The sequence below is a fragment of the Anticarsia gemmatalis genome, chromosome 23 (assembly GCF_050436995.1).
Source record: "Anticarsia gemmatalis isolate Benzon Research Colony breed Stoneville strain chromosome 23, ilAntGemm2 primary, whole genome shotgun sequence".
NCBI classification, from domain to species: Eukaryota; Metazoa; Arthropoda; class Insecta; order Lepidoptera; family Erebidae; genus Anticarsia; species Anticarsia gemmatalis.
This window is the reverse complement of record NC_134767.1, coordinates 42,562-63,680: the sequence shown is the minus strand read 5'-3', so window position 1 is coordinate 63,680 and position 21,119 is coordinate 42,562. Positions and strand designations below refer to the sequence as shown.

Sequence of the window (21,119 nt, the reverse complement as noted above, 5' to 3'; positions counted from 1 at the left end):
ATAGTATGCTTATTTTATTTTGTTTTAATTGGCTCTACACTATGTCTCATTCCCACAGAAGACCCTCGGCCAGCAGTAGCATAGTATTTATTTTTCATTTTGTTTTTTATTACGGAAACTGTGCCAAGTACCGCCAGCTCACAGAGGACATGGAAAACAGATTAATGAGTTTAAACTATTTATTTTACAAACATAACCCAAATATTTGAAAACAAAGTGTGCGAGCGAGACGCGCGCATCGTCGCCGGTGTTGTGTGAGAGAGAGGGGAGAGCGGTCGGAGGCTGTGCGGCGGCGATCAGCGGCGAGTGGCGGCGAGCGGTGAGAGCGCGGGATCGATGCCGCGCGACACTCCGGCGCCACCACACGCGCCGAGGCACACCGAGTACATGCATACACTCTCTACACTGACACACTCATTTATTAACTTAATTTTCGTTCAGTGTATTGTATAATCGTATCTGCCAGGCTATTTTTACAAGTACAGGTATATCGTGTGAAAAAATCAGATCACCCTTTTTTACACAGTTTTTTATATTACCCTAACATTTATACTTTTCACTTATAAAACAGAAAATAGTTACCCAGAACAAATAGGTCAACCACCTCTTTTTAAGATTTCTAACAGCATTTTTAAATGATTCAATGTATTAGCCACTTATTGCTCGGGTATAGAGTCACGTTTATTAGCAGTAACGTTTAAAATATAATTCACAAATGCATATTTGTTTGTAAGTGCGTATGTCTCAGTGTGTCGCGGCGCGTGTTCGCCGGCGAGAGTGTCGCGCCGACACCGACACAGTTCCACCAGCTCTCGCCGACACACCACATCACGACACACCACATCACTACATCACGACATCACGACATCACCACATCACAACATCACGACATCACGACATCACTAACACACAACTATGACAGCTCGCGGTCCCTGACTGCACACACACTGCACACACTGCACAAACTGCACACACACACGCTGGACCTGGACCAACAGTTTCACTCTACAGCCGTTTTAAACAGGTATGTTCAAACTTAGTTGTCGTGTTCTCGGTGCTTAGTGTTCAACTTAGTAACAAACTTCAAGATAGTTCTCAGTGTTACAAGTGTAGTGATAGTACGTTATATCTAGTGAAAGACAGAAGCTCTGGACTAACGCTTTAAAGCACGAAGTCTTGAGTCAGCAGTTAACTGTTGGTTGCTAACACTATTTATTGGTAGACCTCTAGACCTCTGACCAGTGTTTGTAATTAGCTGTAACTCTTACCTATCAATAGCAGGTAATTGAATGTAGCTCTCGTTGCATCTACAAACTAATTTAAAACTTGTTAAGTTTGTACAAAAATCTTTTAGACAATTTGTAACTAATGGCACTTTATGTTGCTCTACAATTATAGAGAGCTATTTGTCTTTAGGTTTTCACGACGATGTATTTTAAGTATTTATTTTGTGTGTAGTTAAATATTTCTGTGCTGGTCGTGTGTAGATTTAGGATGTCTTGCTCTAATCCGAATTGAACAAACATGTTTATTCACTTCTTTCCATTTCATTTTAATATGTTTCTAATTTTGTCATAACATCATGAAAGTCTTGATTACTGCAATAGTCATGATCTCAAAAAGAAGAACTAACTGCTAAAACAAACACTTTGAGTTGCTATATAAAAATCAGGTCAAATAACAAGTAAATAGATTCTGTAATCCTTGATGTTGACTTTATCTATTCGCTGTCAAGAGAAAGAGACAGTACTATTAGTCACCGACACCGGCACTCAACGACGTTTAATGAGCTATAAACACCCGCAATAACATTAACGACAATAAACAGTACTCAGTATAATTCCACCATTACCAAACTTTGTACAACTTCGAACAACTTTCGTAGCACGTAGCATTCGTAGCCTTTGTAGCACTCGTAGCGCGACGTAGCACTCGTAGCCCACATACGAGTCTTTGTTAACAACTATGGTGTGAATTGAATACATACATGTAAAAATTGCACACTTGATTAGTTTTTTTTATTTTGTGTATCGAGATGTGCGTTGTGAGTTCAAAGTGGTTTTAGCCGACGATTTAAATCTTCACTTTCTAGCATAGCATAGCAATAGCATATCATAATTATTCGCAGTTCGTTTAAATAACTTTTTGTTGACCTACTTGTAATTTGTTCTATATTCTGTTCTTAGTTGATATGTAATGATCATGGTCTTACGAAATTGCACGATATCAAGAGAAGATGCAAAACGACCTGACGTGGCTATAGTGTCCAGATCATAGCAATACAATAGGCAATATGTAGGAGGACAAAAAATATAGTCGTGATACAATGTGCTTGTGCTAGGTGTAGGTGAGCATGGGCGCGGAGGGGGGGCCGGGCGCGGCGCGCGCGCTGCTCGGCGCCGAGCTGTGCGCGCCGTTGCTGCTGCTGTGCTGGCTCTGCTGCTGGCCCGACGACGCCAACTCAGGTCACACTCACCATCCTTCTACTACACACACATACTTACGTCAACCTTGTCACTGTTGATTAGATTATGACTAGCACTATAAAATACATACAATACAGATCCACTACTCAGTCTTGAATGGAAATATCCTGCTATACGGTAACATCTGAGGACGATGGTAACGTGAGTGTTATTATTTCAGACAGCACGTCAGGTAAACACCCGCAGCGACCCGTGCTCGCACACGTACACGGTATGTAATGTTACCCTTATCAAAATAATGTACTCTACACTCAACTAATCCTAGTTATTCGTCTTTTCTGCTATCTTGTTTACGTTTATGATGTGGTCAAGGTCTTTTCAAAGGTAACGGGGAGTTTATTTCCCGCTTTTAAGTTTCACGATGAGCGACGCAACACAAACTTTTAACCCTTTATTCGTGTTTCTAAAAAAGAAAAGATATCTTATGTGTTTTGTGCGTGATTGCGACAGAGTCGGGGTCGCGGCGCCGCTCCAGCGACGTGTTCGGGCGACGCATCGGCAGCAGCGCCGTCTCGCTACATCTGCCCAGCACTTCAGGTAAGTACACACTACATACCTATCACATAAACCCATACAAATATATTCTTTTACACAAGGTTTCGTATATATTATGTGTTATTACACTCATAATTAAGTCAATCGACGGTCTGTGTGTCACAGTAGTCGCGGTAGTTCTTAGCTTGCCGAAAGACTAAAATAAAATTATATGCCCCTTGGTCGGATTAGATCACTTCGTAAATAGGACACCATCATCTTATCCTCTGTGGTCAACATAAAGCGTGCCAGGTCAAAGTCGATGTAATGTGCCGCCATCACTCCGAACAGTCGACTCTTGGCTCAGCTTCAACTCCGCGCAGATTTAGGTCAAGGCAACGACTCGTCTTAAACACAGTGGGGCCGTTAACACCATTACTTTGCACTTTTGCAAAGGTTAATGAACTTAATAAAAGGGCTGATTCATCATACTTGAGGTCAAATATGTATTTTTAAGTTTCTCTCATCTAAAATGGTTATTACTATAGGTTACAAGAAGCCCCTGGCGGCTCACCGCAGCCACGAGGAGATCGGCCACCGACGCAAGTCGAACCACGACAGCAGCGAGCAGGAGACGCGCTACCACTCCGCGCCCAGCGTCATCGACGAGGTGCTGCACCGCCGCGACTGGGAGCGCTCCACCAAGGACCTCTACATCCCGCTCAAACCGCAGCCGGGCGACGAACACGAGCCGCACTCCGACTCCAGCGACAGTCCCGACCGAGCGCCGCGCGCCGAGCCCGAGTCCTCCTCCATAGAGGCCAAGAGCGACGAACAGCTCGCGAGCCGCGCCTGCAAGAAGCACCACACTAATATCAAGTCTTCACGAGGAAAGAAAGAGAAACAGTCCACCGATATCAAAGACTCCGACGCTACCGAGTCCAACTTCTACATCGGTGACGCCCAAGAGGAAGACACCCTCATCAACAACAACGAAGAGAAGCGTGACGACGTGCACACCAGGTCTATGTACAGAGCCAAGGACGCGAAGCAGTCGTTCAACGAGTCGATCAGGTCGAAGGAGCGGCCGCGCGGCGCGCTGGCGCCCGTCGACGAGACCCTCACGTACTCGCTGGGCTTCAGCCTGGACGACGTGATCGAGCGCCTCGACACGCTGCAGTCGCTCGAGTCGCTGGACCGCTCTGGCGCCGAGCACCACACCATCGAGTCGCGGCTCAGCGCGCACCGCCACGTGTTTCCGCCGCCCTCCGTCGGTGAGTGACACACACACGCTACACACGCTACACACTACACGCACACACGCGCACTGCTCACTCGTCTTGTGTCACTTGAATGTTACAATCTATCGATAACTATTTAAAAACCAGCCAAAACTTATAAATGTATAGCGAGCATGATGTAGCTGACCTCACGTGTGTTTAAAATAAAACGTCTAAAGTAAGTACACACGTGGGAACAGTTTGTACATACTACGAGCAGCACGGTGGCACCGCTGCCAGTTCGCTCGGCTATGAAGCTTGTTACACATTGTCCGCACGCTTAAACGTTTTCTCTCTACTTGCGTGGCTCGTGTTCTCAAAGCTTTTACAGATGAAAGCCAATGCTTAGTGTGCAATATGTCGCACGTGTGTGTGGGGCTGCATATGTACGCTGCCGCAGAGCCGGTCGGCTACGAGGGCGGCGCCTGCTACCTGGCGGAGGTGGGCGCCGTGGCCGCGCTGCGCCCGCGCGCCGCGCCCGCCCCGCCGGCGCCGTGCGCGGGCCCGCGGGCCGCCGCGCTCGGGGCCCTGCGCGCGCGCCACGCCAGCGACGGAGACATACTGGCGCCGCCGCACAGACCTGAGTCTGGCGCCTTCTCAGGTGACGCCGACCACTCATTACACGTCATGTAGAATACCGATGCGGATCGAACCTCATTTCTCACAAGTATTCATACGAGGCCATCTGACTATATCAATTCCCGTCAATACTTATAACATTCAGTAATAACAGTTCGTAACCGTGTTCGGTGACAGAGAGCGACCTGGACCTGGAGCTGGAGGAGAGCGAGGAGCGGCCGCCCGCCTACGACGAGGTGCAGCACTACGCGCGCGACCACAAGGAGACCGCCATCTAACCGCGCGCGCCGCAACTACATCTCAATATGTTTCTCTTGTTGGTGACAGGTGTAGGCAATAGTGAGGTCCATGAAATGTGACCATCAGTTCAAACCCTCCCATAACCTCGCTGACCTCATCTTTAGCAGATTTCCCCTAGTTTTCGAGTTAAAAGTTACTCAACACGTGACGAACGTGGCGTTCTATTTTATGAACATTTTGTGTACAGAATCAGATGTCTGTAACAATAATTAAAGAAAGATCATGCGATTATTAGTTTTAGCCAACAATGATACCAGACTGACCTCACATCACAATTATTATTCAGTTAGAAATGTTAACGAGTTGATTTATACATATAAATGTTCCGCCGTTGTTACCTCGTCTCTAATGTTTTATAACTTTAACGTTTGTTACTATTGATGCTTCACACTGAGCTTCGCCTCTTTTCGAGCTTTCGATATTAAATATAAATAAATACATGTTTATATTATATTAATGTACCAATTCTAATATTGTTCTTGTATTTATGTGGAGAGACTGTAAGAGTTCAGATTTAAATATTTTCCAATAATAAATATATTATATTTTATATGACGCGTAGTGAGAGTAATTGTAAGAATAAGTGTTGAAGTCAATACGTCGCGGGAGTCTGTCTCACCGCGGAGGAGCAGCTCTTAGTGACCGTCAATTAATGAACTAGTGTCCGACTGCGAGTACACTCGTACAGAGTGTGACACGACATGTTCTGTGACCTCGCTTCACTTGTACATATGTACGAGTAACTATGAGCTGTGTGTTAGCGAACATCTAGTCAATCGTTTCCAGTTAATAAAGGTTATGTTACTTATTCATGTTTGTTTTATTTTTATACCTGTGCCACTATATAACACTGTGAGCAAGAACAGTCAACAACCAAATAAATGAAACGTGAGCAGCGTTGTAAAACCAAACCACTTTATTTAAGCTAAGCTCATAGGCCTCATAGCTTTCCACAGAGTCCAACTGAAGTAAAATTCGAGTCTCGATGACAACACGAAAGGAACGAGGAAGGTAGAGGTACGGCCGTAAAATGAAACGTGAAATGTCAGAATAACGATATTCTTTTATTAGTTTAATTAACAACGAGTACAAAGTGATATAGACAGTAAGACACGAAGCTTTGTAAAAGCGATACAAAACTTGTAACATTTATTAAATTAACGTTTGGCACGAGTTGACCACGTTGTACTCACACGAACGATTTAGTATTTACTTGTAAACGAACTCATGAACAACGACAACGTCTTCCAATGTTCTACACTTTTGTTCCACGAAATATTACAATTTGATCTTGTAGAGTTCTAGATCCAATGATATTTACATAAAAATGCGGATCTTTTCATTGCTAGTGACAATCTCTTGTGCTCGATTTCTAAGGTACAAGTAGAGGTAGTTTATCTATGCAAACTGTCAGGTTTATATCGTATATCAGCTTAAACGCTATTGAATAGATAAACTACCGCTAAATGTACCACAGAAACCAGGGTTGGTGTTTTATTACAAGTAAGACACCGAAAAATCTCTAACATTTGGCACATGACAATAAGCCTTATAAGAATATGAATATAATTGATTGTATCAAAGAGTTAACAAGATATCAACGATAATATTAATTTGTGATAAACACCATACAAAAGCTACGTTAAATATTAGATTAAAACATGTTCTATCTAACTATTAATACAACATTGCATATTTTATAACGATTGGTCTTGATACAAACAACACCATGGACGGTGACGTCATACTACGAGACGTCTCTAAACTATAATTACATTTTACATTCTTATAAGCATTCGTTGCATGTGAATTAATTGTTGCGCTATTTAAAATGCTGGCACAATTTCGTACAAAGTTATAAAACTTTAATAAAATTGCTATCTAATAAATTAATTTAATTTAAAACATTTAACTAGATTAGATAACTTTGATTGTTTTGTTTAGTTATATTGGTTAAAATTGTAATTGGCACACGATTTTTATGAACAAAACAATATTTATAACAGCGCATGAGGTAGATAGATAATCATAGTTCTATACCTTTTTCAAGTTTCAATCACTTTCACTTGTAAATTACTTGTAGATAGAAACCTTCCGATATTTCGCACCCACTAGTACCCTGCTCACAACGCACGTTCGAATCCGGCCCTGGATAAGCTTGCCACATAATATTTTATAACTTGAGCTTAATTATTTTAATTTGGCATTAAATTTTTAAATAAACATAGAAAATTACATTGACAACAGTTTTTAGAAACGAGTCTATAATACTACAGTAAACGATTCGAATATTAAAAGTTTCTCCTGAGAGGCTGCTATGTTTGTAGTGAAGAACTCACATAATAGCTATCATTGTCGCCGTCGCGTCACTAATGCGTGGCTAGTGTGGGCACCGGCACCGTGATGGACACTGGCGGCGGAGGCTTCATCAGCGCGGGGTCGCCGGGCACGCCCGGGACTGTCGGGAGTGCCGGGACTGGCGGCTCGCTGGTGTCTGTGGGCGCCTCGTGGGCGGCGGGCGGCGCGGAGCCGGGCGGCGCCAGCAGGCCCCCGGCGCGCGGGCCCGGCAGCTGGTCGTCGCCCGTGTCGGTGTGCACGGCGGCCGGCGACGTGGACGTGGGGAACACCGTGCCGCCCTTACCCGCCGGCACCTGCTTGCACAGCTTCGCCATCTCGCTCGCGCTGTCGCGCACCACTGGAACGAAACGAGCAACTTTACTCAGTATTTCTAAACTGGATTATTTTTAGAAGCCGCCCCGATCGTAATACTTGTCGAGGGGCTCCTTTTGAAATGGCTCCTATAGCGTGAGCTACGATAGACCTGTTCTCGGTGATAATAATACGAGTAGGATTACCTGGCTGCACGGGGTAGGCAGCGGTGACGGCGGCGGGCGGCGGCCGACACGACGACGACGTCGTCTGCGTCGGAGTCTCGATAGAGCTCAGCTCTGGAACATAGCGTTGTCGTAACGTTAATACTTAACAGAATAAAACTTTAAAAACACTCGTTTTAATTAAATGTGGCTCTAATGTATGTGAGTGAAACCAAATTTTGTAAAGTCGATCATGAACGAGAGAGGTCATAACGATAACTCTATTGAAACACACGAATAAGGATTGGCGCTAGTAATTTGGTTTATGACTGATGTTGTAGGAACGTCATCGAAGTGTGCTTACTTTTGACCTTGTTGATGAAGAAGTAGAAGAAGTAGAGCAGTAAGAGCGTGAGCAGCGCCAGGATGCCGCCGAGCGCCACGTAGTAGGCCACGTGGCTGGGGCGCGCGCGCGGCACCCCGCCGCCCACGCCGCCGCTGCCGCGCACTCCCATCTCCCGCACCACACAGCACACCTGCACTCAACGCATCAACACTACACACAGTGACATGTTGCTGCAAATCCTAGCCAACTCAATAAGCATTCAGGAAAAGGGCAGACTTTAGAGGATCTGAACAATAGGTTCAATTGTTTCTTTGTAAGGATTGCAAAAAGACAGGTTCTGGATCTTGCACAAGTTCCGACTGGGAGCTGGACCAGACTAGCTGTGTAGTTACATGTAAGAATTGAAAATAACTATCACGTATTCTTACTGATCACTTCAAGTTTTGACACTAAGAAAAATTTTGTACTTTGGCGTTTATACATATATATCTACATGAAATCTAAAAGCTACTGAAGTGGATGATAAGGACTGTCCAAAATATTCAGTCGGCTTTTATTTTTCTCCTAAATAATTAACAGTAGATATAGGCACATTGAGGAGACAGACACTCCACATCGATCAGGCGTTATGATGTTTAGTTGCGAAAGGAGACACGTCAACATTCATGTGTCAGCGATTTCCCTGCGTGTCTCATGAGGTCATTGAACTTACCCCACGAAGAATATCTGAAGCTGAAGGCCGGAAGTGTGTCTACTCTTCTCTACTCATGGCTGACACTGTTCACCGCACTGTTCACATGATATATAAGTCACGACACGACGGCCTCGGTGCGAAAATATTAAAATAATAGTTGGGACGTCGCGTCAAGTGATCATCGCAGCTTCAACACTGAACTGTGGCGGTCCGACCCTCGCCGCGGCGAGCACACAGCGACACAGTGTCTCACTGTGTGCCGTGGTCCAGCGAGTGCGTGAGCAGCGTGTCGCTAGTGTGTCGCGCTCGTCAGTAGTTGGAACACGCGGCGCGAGTCCTGCAGGAGCAGGGGCGAGACGACGCAACAAGTGCGCGCGACACTCCGGCGCCACACAACACTTACGTACGGATCGTAAGGATGCCACTGAGAGAGCGGCCATAGATCACGACCCTGGCTTCACTTTCAATCAATATAGTCACATTCTTAGCTGAAATTATGAGGTACTTATTTTATTTGTTACTCGCGGTTTGCTTCGCATCCTTCAGATAGTTACAGATGAAACCATGGGAAAGATCATAATCAGATTTTTCTCCATCTACAGGAGTGCAGTTTAGCGTTAATTCGTCGTAGGGTAAGAGCAAGACAATAATGATATATGTTTAGTGGTATTTATTATTGCTAGTGGTGGTGTGTGGGCGCGAGTGTCAGCCCTGGCGAGGACGAGCGACGTCGCGCCGCGCTGTCGCCGCGACGTCGCGCCTGCGCACTACACGTTACAGTAGTACCGTGTACTCCACGCACAGACGTTACACATCACACGCAACACACGCACCGCACGCGACAAACGTCATAGCGTCAAACGCACTAGTTATACAGCACAGCAAGATAACTCTAGTTTGAATGTCGTCCAGTTATAGAACTTTATAAAGGTACCTACATTGTGCATAGATATTTTCATTTACAGTTAGTAATTGGGTAGGCATTAGATTGTAATTGCGTAGTTCGTTGAAATCACATCTGTCGTTTTTCATTAGCAGGATTTATTAACCTGTTTTATTGTACCATGATCTCAATCTTAAGATAAATACAGACAACACTAAGTAAATAAACAGTTAACGTGGTGTTATCGTATCGTATTGTATGTTATCGAATTCTATTAACATCACCTACGAACTATTAACTTCTAATTGCAGACTAATTTTCTATCACTTTCACGTGACACTTATCTGACTAACGTTCTTAAAACGAGTGATTAAACGAGTGATATGATGACAGAGAATGTAGTGTTGGTTATTGTAATTTGTGTGATCTATTGGACGTAGGTATTTAATTTAAGTGTTTGTCTGTTTCATCATTTTGAAAAGTGTCAACCTGCAATCGACATACATACAAAGCAGGATAATGTTTTCATATCAGGTACTTAATGATATACATATTGTTCATGCTTTCCGACGGTTCTGTGAACTTCTGCGCCCCTGATATCAGCGTGTGAACACATTCAGTGCGCAGGGTGATGATGTAACAATGAAACAACGAGTCATGCGCAACGCACTTTATTATATTTTGTAAGAAAATTAAAATACACTTGGTGAACACTTAGGGACTAAGTCGACATTGTACCGTAACAAAATGCACCTTATACACATCGAAATAAAGCTCAAAATCATATTTGGATATAATATAGTTCGCTTAACATCTAGTCAGTAAATAATAGTATCTGTTATCATCAGAGAGTGGAAGATAATACGATTTACACTTATCACATTGTATGCTTACAACTTAGCCGGCGAGTACAGCACCGCGCACCGAGTACAGTCGCGCACGTACATTGTATATAATATAATATAATATATGTATAGTTAACAGTGAGCAGGAAACTAATGCAAGTCACAACGAGGTTGAGCCCGAGTCGTTGAGTCGCGTCGCGAGCGAGTGTGCGCGCGACTGTACCCTGTACCTGTACGCTGTACCTGTACACGTCACTGGTCGCACTGTATCCACGACGCCACATCGAAACTACGTGATTTTACTAATGCCTTCAAATTGTGTCCCACTTCTCCGCCTGCCCGGAAGTTACTGTCGTCACCTGCGATCATTCTGGAATAAAAAACTTACTAACGGCTTACACTCAAACTCATTGAAGTGTGACGTCACAGGTACAGTGCTGCCACGTGCGCTCAGTGTGTACCGAACTACCCACGTTATAATAACACCTTATTCACAGTTGCTTGCGATAATCTCATATAACACAGTATTACCGCGAACACACACACACACAGACACACATATACACGCACGAGTTATACTTACAAAACTATATCTACGTATACAATACATATTCAAGGGTGTACTTTGTGACATTACATTTTATCGATAAATCATAACATAAGAGCATTTGTAACAGAATATTGTGAACTTGAAGTGAACATCGACACGACAGACACACAGTGAGTGTGTGAGTAGATGATTACTGTACTGTACTGTTGTATGAACAGTTAGTATTTACACAATGACATGATGTAATATGTTCTCAAATGTACATAATATTGTACTTGTACGTGTAACGTGTTATCTGAACACTCGCGTCTGTTCTTTATATGTTCATATCTACGGTGAGGACTTTGCGTAACTTCTGAATCAGGATGAATATAGACTTTGAAAAATAACACACTTTACAATAATATCGAAGCTATAAGTATGTATAGTAATAAAAGGCAGTACAAATGAAAGTGTCCAGGAAAGTTGTTAAACATTAAAAATGAATAATTATCCTCTTATCAACTATACCTAATATATATATTATAATAACAGGAATGTCGATGAACCGTGACAGCTATAATTACTGGTATCCTACAAACTGTTGTACAATACCTATATAAAATGTACTACGAACAATACTGAGTTATATTCAGTCATCAAATGAGTACCTACCTATATATTATTATACAAGTGAGCTTTGAGTGAACTCGTTCGTTTATCGTCCCAGTACCTAGTACCTTCATAGTAAACTAGCAGATTTAAGTGGCATATTATTTCGGCTGCCTATTGTTACCTACAATGTATAACAGAACTGTGTGTGTATGTGTGTTTATGTGTGTGTGTTTGTGTGTATGTGTGAGTGGTTATCTCGGAGGACGTCCTGCCTTGATACTTGACACTCGTGTTTGCAGACTGAGTGTGTGCACAGATTAACAACACAGATATACTCACGTAACAACAAACCACTTCCCCTTCATGTTATTACGTGTGTTTGCTCTATTATTTTATGAATATACTAACAATAATTAATTCGTTATTATATCTATTGAACTTAAGATTTTCAAATTAATTTCACTTTCACATACTATGCAGTGATTACGCGTGTGTATGTATGTATGTATGTGTGTGTGTGTGTGTATGTCGCTCGTACAACAGTTACATAATAATAATAATATAGGATGACAATGATTGTTTCTATGTACATACATACAGGTACATTGTGTACAACATAACTGATCTCACTATCGATGTGACGTCGTGTTTGTGACGCGAGCAACAAGCTTTACTTCGACACAACACTACTATACACAGTAGGTACACTGTATGTTTTAAAGTAGTGACAGTAGATCGATACTATCGATCGCACTCGATACACTCTGATAGATGGTCGATACATAGCAGTGAACGTCGGTAGTAGTGTTGTGTCAAAGTATCGCTGGTCCGCGCTTACAACAACGTTACCTCCGCGCAACACGCCATGTACATTCACGAGCATTCCTTGAGCAGCACCTTACAATGTTCCGTTTGTTTTGTATCAACACTTAGCGACTACAGAGAGAATGCTCGTGACTGTACCAACTAGTATAAAATTATACTAAACAGTAACTGAGATCTACATTACTTTAAACGAGATTAGTAAAATATACGCGTCCGTGCGTGTAGCGTGTACGAGAGTAAGTAGATACTAAAACAATGAACCATTAATGAACCCTGATATAAATAATTCGGAATAATCTTCAGTTTGCTTAAGAATCAGAATATTTCATAACAAAAATAATCTCTATTTAAAAAAAATACAAAATTAAGTTTCTATTATACGTAGTAGGGTTGTCAGATTCAAAACATGAACGTCGGGACAAGTTCAGTCCGACTATATTTTAAACTATCAACTATTACAGATTGCCTGCTGTCAGTAACTGCATTTATAGTAATATATTTTCCATATAATAATACGCATTTCTCTCAATAACAATTTCCTAGTACATTTATAATACATACATTGTTAAATATAGACAGTTAAGTTAAAATTGAGCCTCCGCGTAGTCGTGAACGATCACGTCCCGACCGCCTGGCAACCCTGGGTGACGCCATATCACTTTATCTTAGTCTAACACGTGGCGTGGTCGTTCGCTTCAGTTCCAGTAACTAGCTCCTCCTACTAACATTATCAGTGTCGCATCGATCCACCACCACACTAAGGCCTCGTAGAGCCCCGCGTAGACCACCGCGTAGAGCTCGTAGCACATACAACAACGTTCATGGCTCCAACTTCTTGATCGAGGAAGAAGAGGAAGAACAAAGTGTTTACACTAAATACACGAAGTATGAAACAACGCTCACTGAACGAAAAAGAGCGCTCGAATCGGTCGTAATATTCGTAGGCACTCGTAGCAAATATCTAGACGGGCGTAGCGACGCGTCGGTCGCACGTAGCTGGCGTAGCCGATGCCCGTGGGCGTCGTAGCGGCTAGTTCCCGGTGGAGACGGCGGAGGGCGGCGGGCGTTAGTGCGGCGCGTGCGGGTTGTAGGGGGGCTGCTTGCCGCCGCCCATCATCACCTGGTCGTAGGAGGGCGGGCACGCTGCAACACACACATACACACATCACTACAATATGCCATTAGTCCATGTCACAATTATCATCGTAAGTGTGATATGTTATAGGTACAATCTCAAAAATAAGTACTAGTAGTAAGCGAAAATTGGCAAGTGCGTACACACGCGACTGTTCACTTATTGACAAACACTACAGTAATTTCTAGCGCAAAGTGAGCTTATCAGGAAATATAGTAAATGTATAAGTAACCACAGGAGTGTACTCAGTTGAAAATAGAATTTGAAGTCTTCGATATTCATCAACTAACTGGGAAAATTAAAAGCGTTACTAATGTTTCTATACGTTCTACAAAAACAATAATGAATACTAATACGGTTATTGATAACACAAGAGACTAACAACGCTACACTCTACAGTACTACTATGTCACTACACACAGTACACACTACACAGTACACTAGGATACTAGGAGAGAGCGTGAGCGGTGACGTCATCGTCTGCCGGCGCGAGGCGACACCCACCTTGCGGCGTCCAGCCGGGCGGCGCGATCCCAAAGAAAGCTTCACAACCAAACATACGCACTGTTAGTTATACTATATATTATAATTACGTAAATACATATATCATTACTAGTTAACTACAACCTCACTACTACTATACATTATATATGTAAACGATTGTAAGGATAGATGTTTGTTACACTTTCACACAAATACTGCTGAACGAGTTAGGCACACAGAGTAAGGTGTAGATAATATAATTATAACCAGGTTCAACTCATAAAATCATGTCATCATTGTGTTGCATGAAGCACCGAGAATGAAGGAGACCACGTAGAATACATTGTTCCTCAGTGCATACTCATGCAGTATTTCACATTCCTTCGCCTGCTTACACTCGCAGTCAGCGGTGAGTGGTGTTGAGTGAGTTGGGAGTGTTGTGAGTGAGTGACACACACAAGTGCACCCTTCATACACATACACTCCATATCACATTATTTATTAAACTAAGGTGTCGACGAATATGCACTCATATCCCGATTACTAAGTGGATCATCGAGTGGCTCGACGCGACCACATTCTCCAGCGATTCGTTTGACTGCATGTGACCGATATTATCGATGAATTTTTCAACTGTCCCTCTATTAACGGCATTGTCATGAATCATGTTTTTTATCATTTCATAATTGCTTGGTGAGTTTTGTGGACTTTGTTTTCAGACTGAACATTCTACCAGTTAGATATAAAAGTATGTATCGTGAAAAACCTCTCATCACAACACATTAGTACCCACGCGCACACGTAATTAATTGAAGGCTTACTAGGTTAGAGCAGGTGATGACGTCAATAACTCATATTGTATTCATTTAACAATCATGTAACGAGGAAAATAATACATAATATATCCTCAGCGCAGTTAAATAAATAGATATTCCTTATATTTAGTAAATTGGTTCAAATGTAACAATGTGTACTCCTGCTTGTGTAGCAGGCATCAATTTCAGTCGCTACACTAGCGCCTCGCGGCCGACCTCTACGTTTTCTTCCATCTTGTCATCTGTACGAAGCGCAGACAACAGCTAGCGTTCTAACATAATGTTAGCCAATTCATACCTCATAGTGTATTATAGCGAACAACTTATCTAATCTACGCTGACTACCTGAAACGGAGTCTAGTGAGACGTAAATCGTGCGTCAGTTCACGCATTCATTTCATATCATGTGCATATTATTATGTATAATGTTGCATATCAGCATAATAGTTCATAATAGTACATAACATATGTGTGCATCAGCACTCGTCACCCGAGCTAACATCACATCAGCACGTTTGATCACTTAGACGAATGTCGCATTGTTTCATATCATGTAGTAGACTGCAGGTCTGTAGGTGCTCACATTCACATTGTTATGTCTACCAAGTACCGCGCACAATATTACATTATTATTATAATATGCACGAAATACACGTTCAGCGATTATAACAAGTCGATCATTCACTACTTACTACTAACAGAACATTATCATGTTTGCTACTTGTATACCATACTATATAACACGTCCACCGTACACCACAGCTACCTATAATACTAATTACAGCCTAATTGTTTTTGTTGAATTATTGCCACTATTGGAGGCGCTCGGCGCCAGTTCTGTCATCTTTGGTCATTTGGAATTTATATTCGAACGAGCAGCTTATTAGCATGTATAAGTGATTATTAATATATTGTTTACAAGGCTCATCGGTGAAGGTGACCCGGATACGATAGGTTTTTACCATCGTATACAACACGTATAAGGCGAGGCGCGATCATTAACAACGGGTTCTTACCGGCGCCGAGCAGTGAGTGCGTCACAAAGATAATGACGTCATCATATCATACATTATACCGGTTGTTTATCGCGCCGCTCTCGCCACTGATCACCTATGACCAGTCCTGACCGCAGGGAAAACCGACGTGATAACATTAAGTTTCTATTATTTTACCAAAATTAAGTTAACGCATGTTAATTCCCCGACAAGTAATATTTACCCACTGTTTACTGACAGAACATTAAGGAAATATCTTGCATATTTTTTTCAATCAAAATGTTAGAGGGATCCCCTTGTCTCGCCGCTAAGCTTGATCATGTAATTAATATGAGGCTGAAGTATGAAGGAGAGGGTGTGTACATAATTTTACATTTGTAAAGTACTACAATATTATTATGAAGGAGAGGTAACTGATCACATACGATACGTATGGTCGCGACGTTTAGCTCGCACACACAGTGCACTCACGGTACACTCACAGTGCACTCACAGCACAGTCACACCTCGCACTCTCTCTATATTTACAATATTTACATACACTAACGTTGGAGCTGTTTTGTAACGATTAACCATGTTTGAGAGGAAACGGTGTTAACTACACACACACACACACATACATACATACATACATACATAGTTGATATTATACGTGCGTACATAAATCATATAAGTAATAATAAACATTGCCACTTCCGCTGATAACACACACACACACACACACAATTATTATAAGTTACATTTATAATCGGCTTGTTAAAACAACAAAGTGTTCAGCAACTAAATGAACTAATTGTACTGTACAGAGGGTTGAGCAACACCCGCCTAGATGAGCGGGAACAAGTCCATACTGTCACTAGTCATACCATCGATCAATTAATAATGTATAATTGTAACATTAGCATTGCAAATAATAACATAACAATAATTCAGTAATAGATACTATTAGATACAGTACACAGCTATGTACACGTTTTACTTGTTCAATTATCATTGCTTAAAGAAGCTATTTGTATAATATTCTGTATTTTGCGCGGCGACTGCTGCGATCTTAAATCATATATTAATATTCTTTCAGGCAAGTAAATGCTTCTACCTAATTATATTCGTATGACGTAGCAAATGGCTGCGGTCAACCATATAAAATAATTAAACTATATTTAAATGTATTATTTTATTCGATTGCGGTTTTCCAAGATACTTGATATATATGCACGTTAGTCGTTATGAATGCCGTAAACGATTAGTTGGTGTTGATTCATCGTTATTCGTTGTGATCGATTAGTCACACACTGGACAGTGCGCCGCGCGCCGGCGGCACTCGAGTCGCAACGAGCACGTACTACTACACGCACTGCCTCCACTTGACTCCGCTACCTCACTACCTACACGACGTACACGACGTACACTAGAACGCGGTGACGTCATCACACTATCACTATCACTCAACACTTCACACGTACCTCATGCCACAAATCGAATCAAGTCTTCACATATACATACATATACTATACATAGAGGTCTGAGCCTAAAATATTGTTTTTCAACGGTAGCCTTAATACTTAATATAAATAAACTATTAATATGGTAATTGTGGTCAAGTTTATCCTCCCTCCAATAAAGGATAGTGTCGTGGGTATCGTACAATATGGTAGTCACAACGTAGTTAACAGTTAGACAACAACACTCTCACATAGTATTATTATGTACATACATTTGTTATTTTGTTTACTGGCCGACTAGCTGTCTCCGTTCGGGTAAACTACAAGTTTACTATAACTTTACCATTCCCGTGGTAATTTTGACCCCATCGATCCCATAAAACTCTTGCCCTGATGTTTAATAACGTATTAAAAAAAAGAATTATCTAAAGTACAAACATTTGGGTAAATCATTATAATTTATACGTATGGTGTTCCAGCGGAGGCTCCCCTAGTTTACAAGTTTGTTGCCAACATCAGTAATGGTAGTCCGAGAACGAGAGTCACGAGTCGCGGACACAACGTAAGTGTAGGTATCCTGGCTCACTGTGCTGAGAGCATTCGTTCCTAACATGATACCTAGGGATGCGTGGTATGTACGTACCGTGTGCGTCGGGCGCGCTGGGAGCCTGTCCGTAGGGCGCGGCGGCGGGGTAGGGCGCCGCGGTGGGGTAGGGCGCCGCGGTGGGGTAGGGCGCCGGCGCTGCGCCGCCGTAGGGCGCGGCGGGGTAGGGCGCCGGCGCGGGGTAGGGCGCGCCCGCGGGGTACGGCGCGCCCGTGCCCACCGGGTACACCGTCACCGTCGACGCTGCGGCCGAAAGTCATTTGTCAAAACGTATACCTTCACGGGCCGAACGAATGCTCCGCATATTTTGGGAACGTAGACGTGCGCAGCTTGTGTGACGATCATATAAGAGCATGTTATGAATGTTGCGAGGATCTTGTCGTTCGATCGCAATCTTAATAAGCTGAGCTATAAATGAGTAATAAGGTATTAGCGTTGAAAATCCTGCTATTAACACCGATCGTCTTTCTTTGTCGCTTATCTAAAGGAACACGTGAGCGTTTGACTAATTATATCAGGTGTCGCACCATCGTGCATCGTGCAGTCTGCAGTATCTCTACAGCCGAGCCTCCCTGTCAACAGTGTATCCACACAGCGAACCTAGTGCTAACTGGCCGGTTGGGAATGCACGTGTTCTAGTAACTGAGAAAAAACTTGATGTGTTGCGCTGACTCACCGGGGTACGTGGCGGTGGTGTACTGCTGCTGCGGGTAGGGCGCGGCCGCCTCCGTGCCCGGCGCCGGCGGCGCTGCATGCAACCAATACACAGGTTCAATACACAATAGACATTCAGTTTGCACTCAAGACTGGAACGTAAGATGCATTCAATTATAATATCTACGTGGTGTACATAGATATTATTATTTAATAATCGTCCCCGGGTTGTGTTGCGGCGCTGTTGGCTGACTGACAACGAGCAGGGATACGTACGTGCGATGACTCTGCCGCGCGACTTGCGGCAGCAGCACCGGCACAGCAGCACGAGCACGGCCACGGCGCCCGCCGCCACCAGCAGCCCCACCACCAGCTCCATCACCGGGAACCTGACGCCGACGCTGCTGCTACTGCCGCTGCTGGTGATCACGCTACTGCCGCCGCCGTCGCTGCTCCACGGAAACTCGTCCTGCACAACACAACACACGCGCCGTTAAAAACAACAAGTTGCTCCATGTGCATCTGTTATATGTCGTCATTATCTTATCACCATCCTTGCAGTGGAACATCATCCCTTGATGAGCCACAGTGCAACAGCAGTGACAGTGCTATATTAACATATAGACAGACACAGTAGACAGTGTAGACACACACCTACAGATAACATTAATTGCGGGATGCTTAAGTTAGTGATAACGCTTCAATACATCTGTGTCCCACTTGACAAATTATCACAAGAGTGAAAGTCTAAACATATTGCATTCAAGTATTTTTCTAGTAATTACATTATTATGATATAACAAAATGACAGAATGAGGGGGAAACCACACACATTAGTTACTTTACAATTATAAGTACAATCTGTATGACTGATATTCAAAATGAATTATTTTCCAAGCAAAGCCAAGTTAAGTGTCTCAGTGTGTGTGTGTGTGAGCAGGTTTATAATAAGTGTAATATAATGTGTGAAGTACTAGATAATAGATATTGGACAACAGGGACTTTTGTGTGATACATGACTAACAGATAGTGGCGTAACTGTTTATTTATAGATATTATAACATGTTTACATCTAACAACACTCTCAACTATTTCATTTCACTGTGTTGCATTCAAACATTCTTGTCAAAATACAGCAAGTGTCAAGGTAACAGTGCTGCATGTATGTGTGTGTGTTTGCAAGTGCAGCGTGACACCGGAGCTCCCACAAGTACAGCACAGTATCAACTGTCACAAGTCAGCACACGAGTAGATCCACATTACTGAGGTTGGTACATTCTACACGAGGCTCACATGTCTCTCACTATATTGAACATGATCTTTCAACCATTCTTGTTAATATAGAATATAACATCATGTTCTACTAGACATTTCTGGCGTTCGCCACCGTTGCCTCCACACATACATCACAAAACTTAATAGGTCTAGCCTTTGTTTATATTTCTTTTTCTTATTAAAAAAGGGAAAGTATAGGCATTATAGATATAACACCGATGAATACCGAGGAGTCTACGGAGCCCCACGGCGGGTCTACAATGACGGGCGTGTTGTGCGCGTTGTGCGAGTGCCGCTTGGCCCAGTCGTCCCAATCGTCCGAGTTGTACATGACCGCCACCACTCACGCCTGACACGCCACACTCAAGGCTGCGGCCAGCGCGCTCCACTACACAATAACACTGACGACGCGAGTGCCGCGCTCCAAGTACGCGGCGACGAACTACTCGCGCGACAACTCGCTTGCAACTGAGTAAAATTGAACTGAGCCGTTTGGCACTGACGCTACAGCCCGTGCCCTGCCGCCGCTCTCCCCTGGACCGCTCTTTAGCGATAAGCTATTGACGTGACTCACCGAAAAAGAAACACTCGAAACACGGGTTTCCCCAATTTTATAATGAAAACAAAGCACTTTATGTCTACGGATTTACAATGCCGCAACAGGTTTTCTTGCTATCTCGCCCAGGTCTAGTTTGATTGTCTTACAAAGAAAATAGATTCACGTTATACTCACAACGAGATATGATAATATTTATCTAAAGATAATCACGATATACACAAAAACAATACAACATTCATAAAATTTGACGTATGTATTGGTTTATGTATCACTCAGCTCAGCTGACACGGGCGTATTTCGTTTAGGGCTGGGACGTTAGGCAACCTGACCTGCATGACAGTTCAAACTCGATTATTACCCACCTTACTTGTAATCGATATGATAGTGACTATATAAAGTTTAAATATTATTATTGTAAAAAGTACTAGACTTTTTTTATTTCCCGCAAACAAATTGAATTAATGGTTTTGTGGGGCTTAGATTAAATT

General features: G+C 42.9%; 3 protein-coding genes across 6 annotated transcripts; 1 reads left to right on the top strand and 2 right to left on the bottom strand.

The window, feature by feature from the left end:
* Positions 1-817: 817 nt before the first annotated feature.
* LOC142982968 (uncharacterized) lies at positions 818-5,897 on the top strand. The gene is made up of 7 exons (XM_076129724.1): positions 818-1,024; positions 2,342-2,465; positions 2,647-2,697; positions 2,937-3,023; positions 3,509-4,238; positions 4,579-4,841; positions 4,997-5,897. Exons 2-7 carry the CDS (start codon positions 2,354-2,356, stop codon positions 5,095-5,097), a joined length of 1,344 nt encoding a protein of 447 aa, XP_075985839.1. The 5' UTR covers positions 818-1,024; positions 2,342-2,353; the 3' UTR covers positions 5,098-5,897.
* Positions 5,898-7,078: 1,181 nt separating this feature from the next.
* On the bottom strand, positions 7,079-8,471 carry LOC142983232 (uncharacterized). Its single transcript, XM_076130140.1, has 3 exons — positions 8,297-8,471; positions 7,975-8,067; positions 7,079-7,814 (listed from the first exon to the last, which is right to left on the bottom strand). Exons 1-3 carry the CDS (start codon positions 8,445-8,447, stop codon positions 7,489-7,491), a joined length of 570 nt encoding a protein of 189 aa, XP_075986255.1. The 5' UTR covers positions 8,448-8,471; the 3' UTR covers positions 7,079-7,488.
* A 5,131-nt stretch (positions 8,472-13,602) lies between these two features.
* Positions 13,603-20,962, bottom strand: LOC142983036 (uncharacterized). Of its 4 annotated transcripts, none has more exons than XM_076129822.1 (6): positions 20,806-20,962; positions 19,074-19,266; positions 18,820-18,891; positions 18,183-18,386; positions 14,309-14,347; positions 13,603-13,812 (listed from the first exon to the last, which is right to left on the bottom strand). In XM_076129822.1, the coding sequence occupies exons 2-6, from the start codon at positions 19,174-19,176 to the stop codon at positions 13,736-13,738; spliced, it is 495 nt and encodes a 164-aa protein (XP_075985937.1). In that variant the 5' UTR covers positions 19,177-19,266; positions 20,806-20,962; the 3' UTR covers positions 13,603-13,735. The 4 variants fall into 4 exon arrangements, with proteins under 4 accessions (XP_075985937.1, XP_075985938.1, XP_075985935.1 ...); XM_076129823.1 differs by lacking the exon at positions 20,806-20,962 and adding an exon at positions 20,647-20,797; XM_076129820.1 differs by lacking the exon at positions 20,806-20,962 and adding an exon at positions 20,299-20,626.
* Between the last annotated feature and the right edge of the window lie 157 nt (positions 20,963-21,119).

What these genes read in the sequence shown, in the direction of transcription:
- LOC142982968 (XM_076129724.1), top strand. Translation starts at nt 2,354, where the DNA reads ATGGGCGCGGAGGGGGGGCCGGGCGCGGCGCGCGCGCTGCTCGGCGCC. An exon ending in CGTGCTCGCACACGTACACG is followed by an intron (nt 2,698 to 2,936) that starts GTATGTAATGTT and finishes TGATTGCGACAG; the next exon opens with AGTCGGGGTCGCGGCGCCGC. An exon ending in CCGCCGCCCTCCGTCGGTGA is followed by an intron (nt 4,239 to 4,578) that starts GTGACACACACA and finishes TACAGATGAAAG; the next exon opens with CCAATGCTTAGTGTGCAATA.
- LOC142983232 (XM_076130140.1), bottom strand. Translation starts at nt 8,447, where the DNA reads ATGGGAGTGCGCGGCAGCGGCGGCGTGGGCGGCGGGGTGCCGCGCGCG. An exon ending in CTTCATCAACAAGGTCAAAA is followed by an intron (nt 8,068 to 8,296) that starts GTAAGCACACTT and finishes GCTATGTTCCAG; the next exon opens with AGCTGAGCTCTATCGAGACT. An exon ending in TGCCTACCCCGTGCAGCCAG is followed by an intron (nt 7,815 to 7,974) that starts GTAATCCTACTC and finishes GTTTCGTTCCAG; the next exon opens with TGGTGCGCGACAGCGCGAGC.
- LOC142983036 (XM_076129820.1), bottom strand. Translation starts at nt 20,403, where the DNA reads ATGTACAACTCGGACGATTGGGACGACTGGGCCAAGCGGCACTCGCAC. An exon ending in CAGCGCGCCCGACGCACACG is followed by an intron (nt 14,348 to 18,182) that starts GTACGTACATAC and finishes TTGGTTGTGAAG; the next exon opens with CTTTCTTTGGGATCGCGCCG. An exon ending in GCCCGGCTGGACGCCGCAAG is followed by an intron (nt 13,813 to 14,308) that starts GTGGGTGTCGCC and finishes TGTGTGTTGCAG; the next exon opens with CGTGCCCGCCCTCCTACGAC.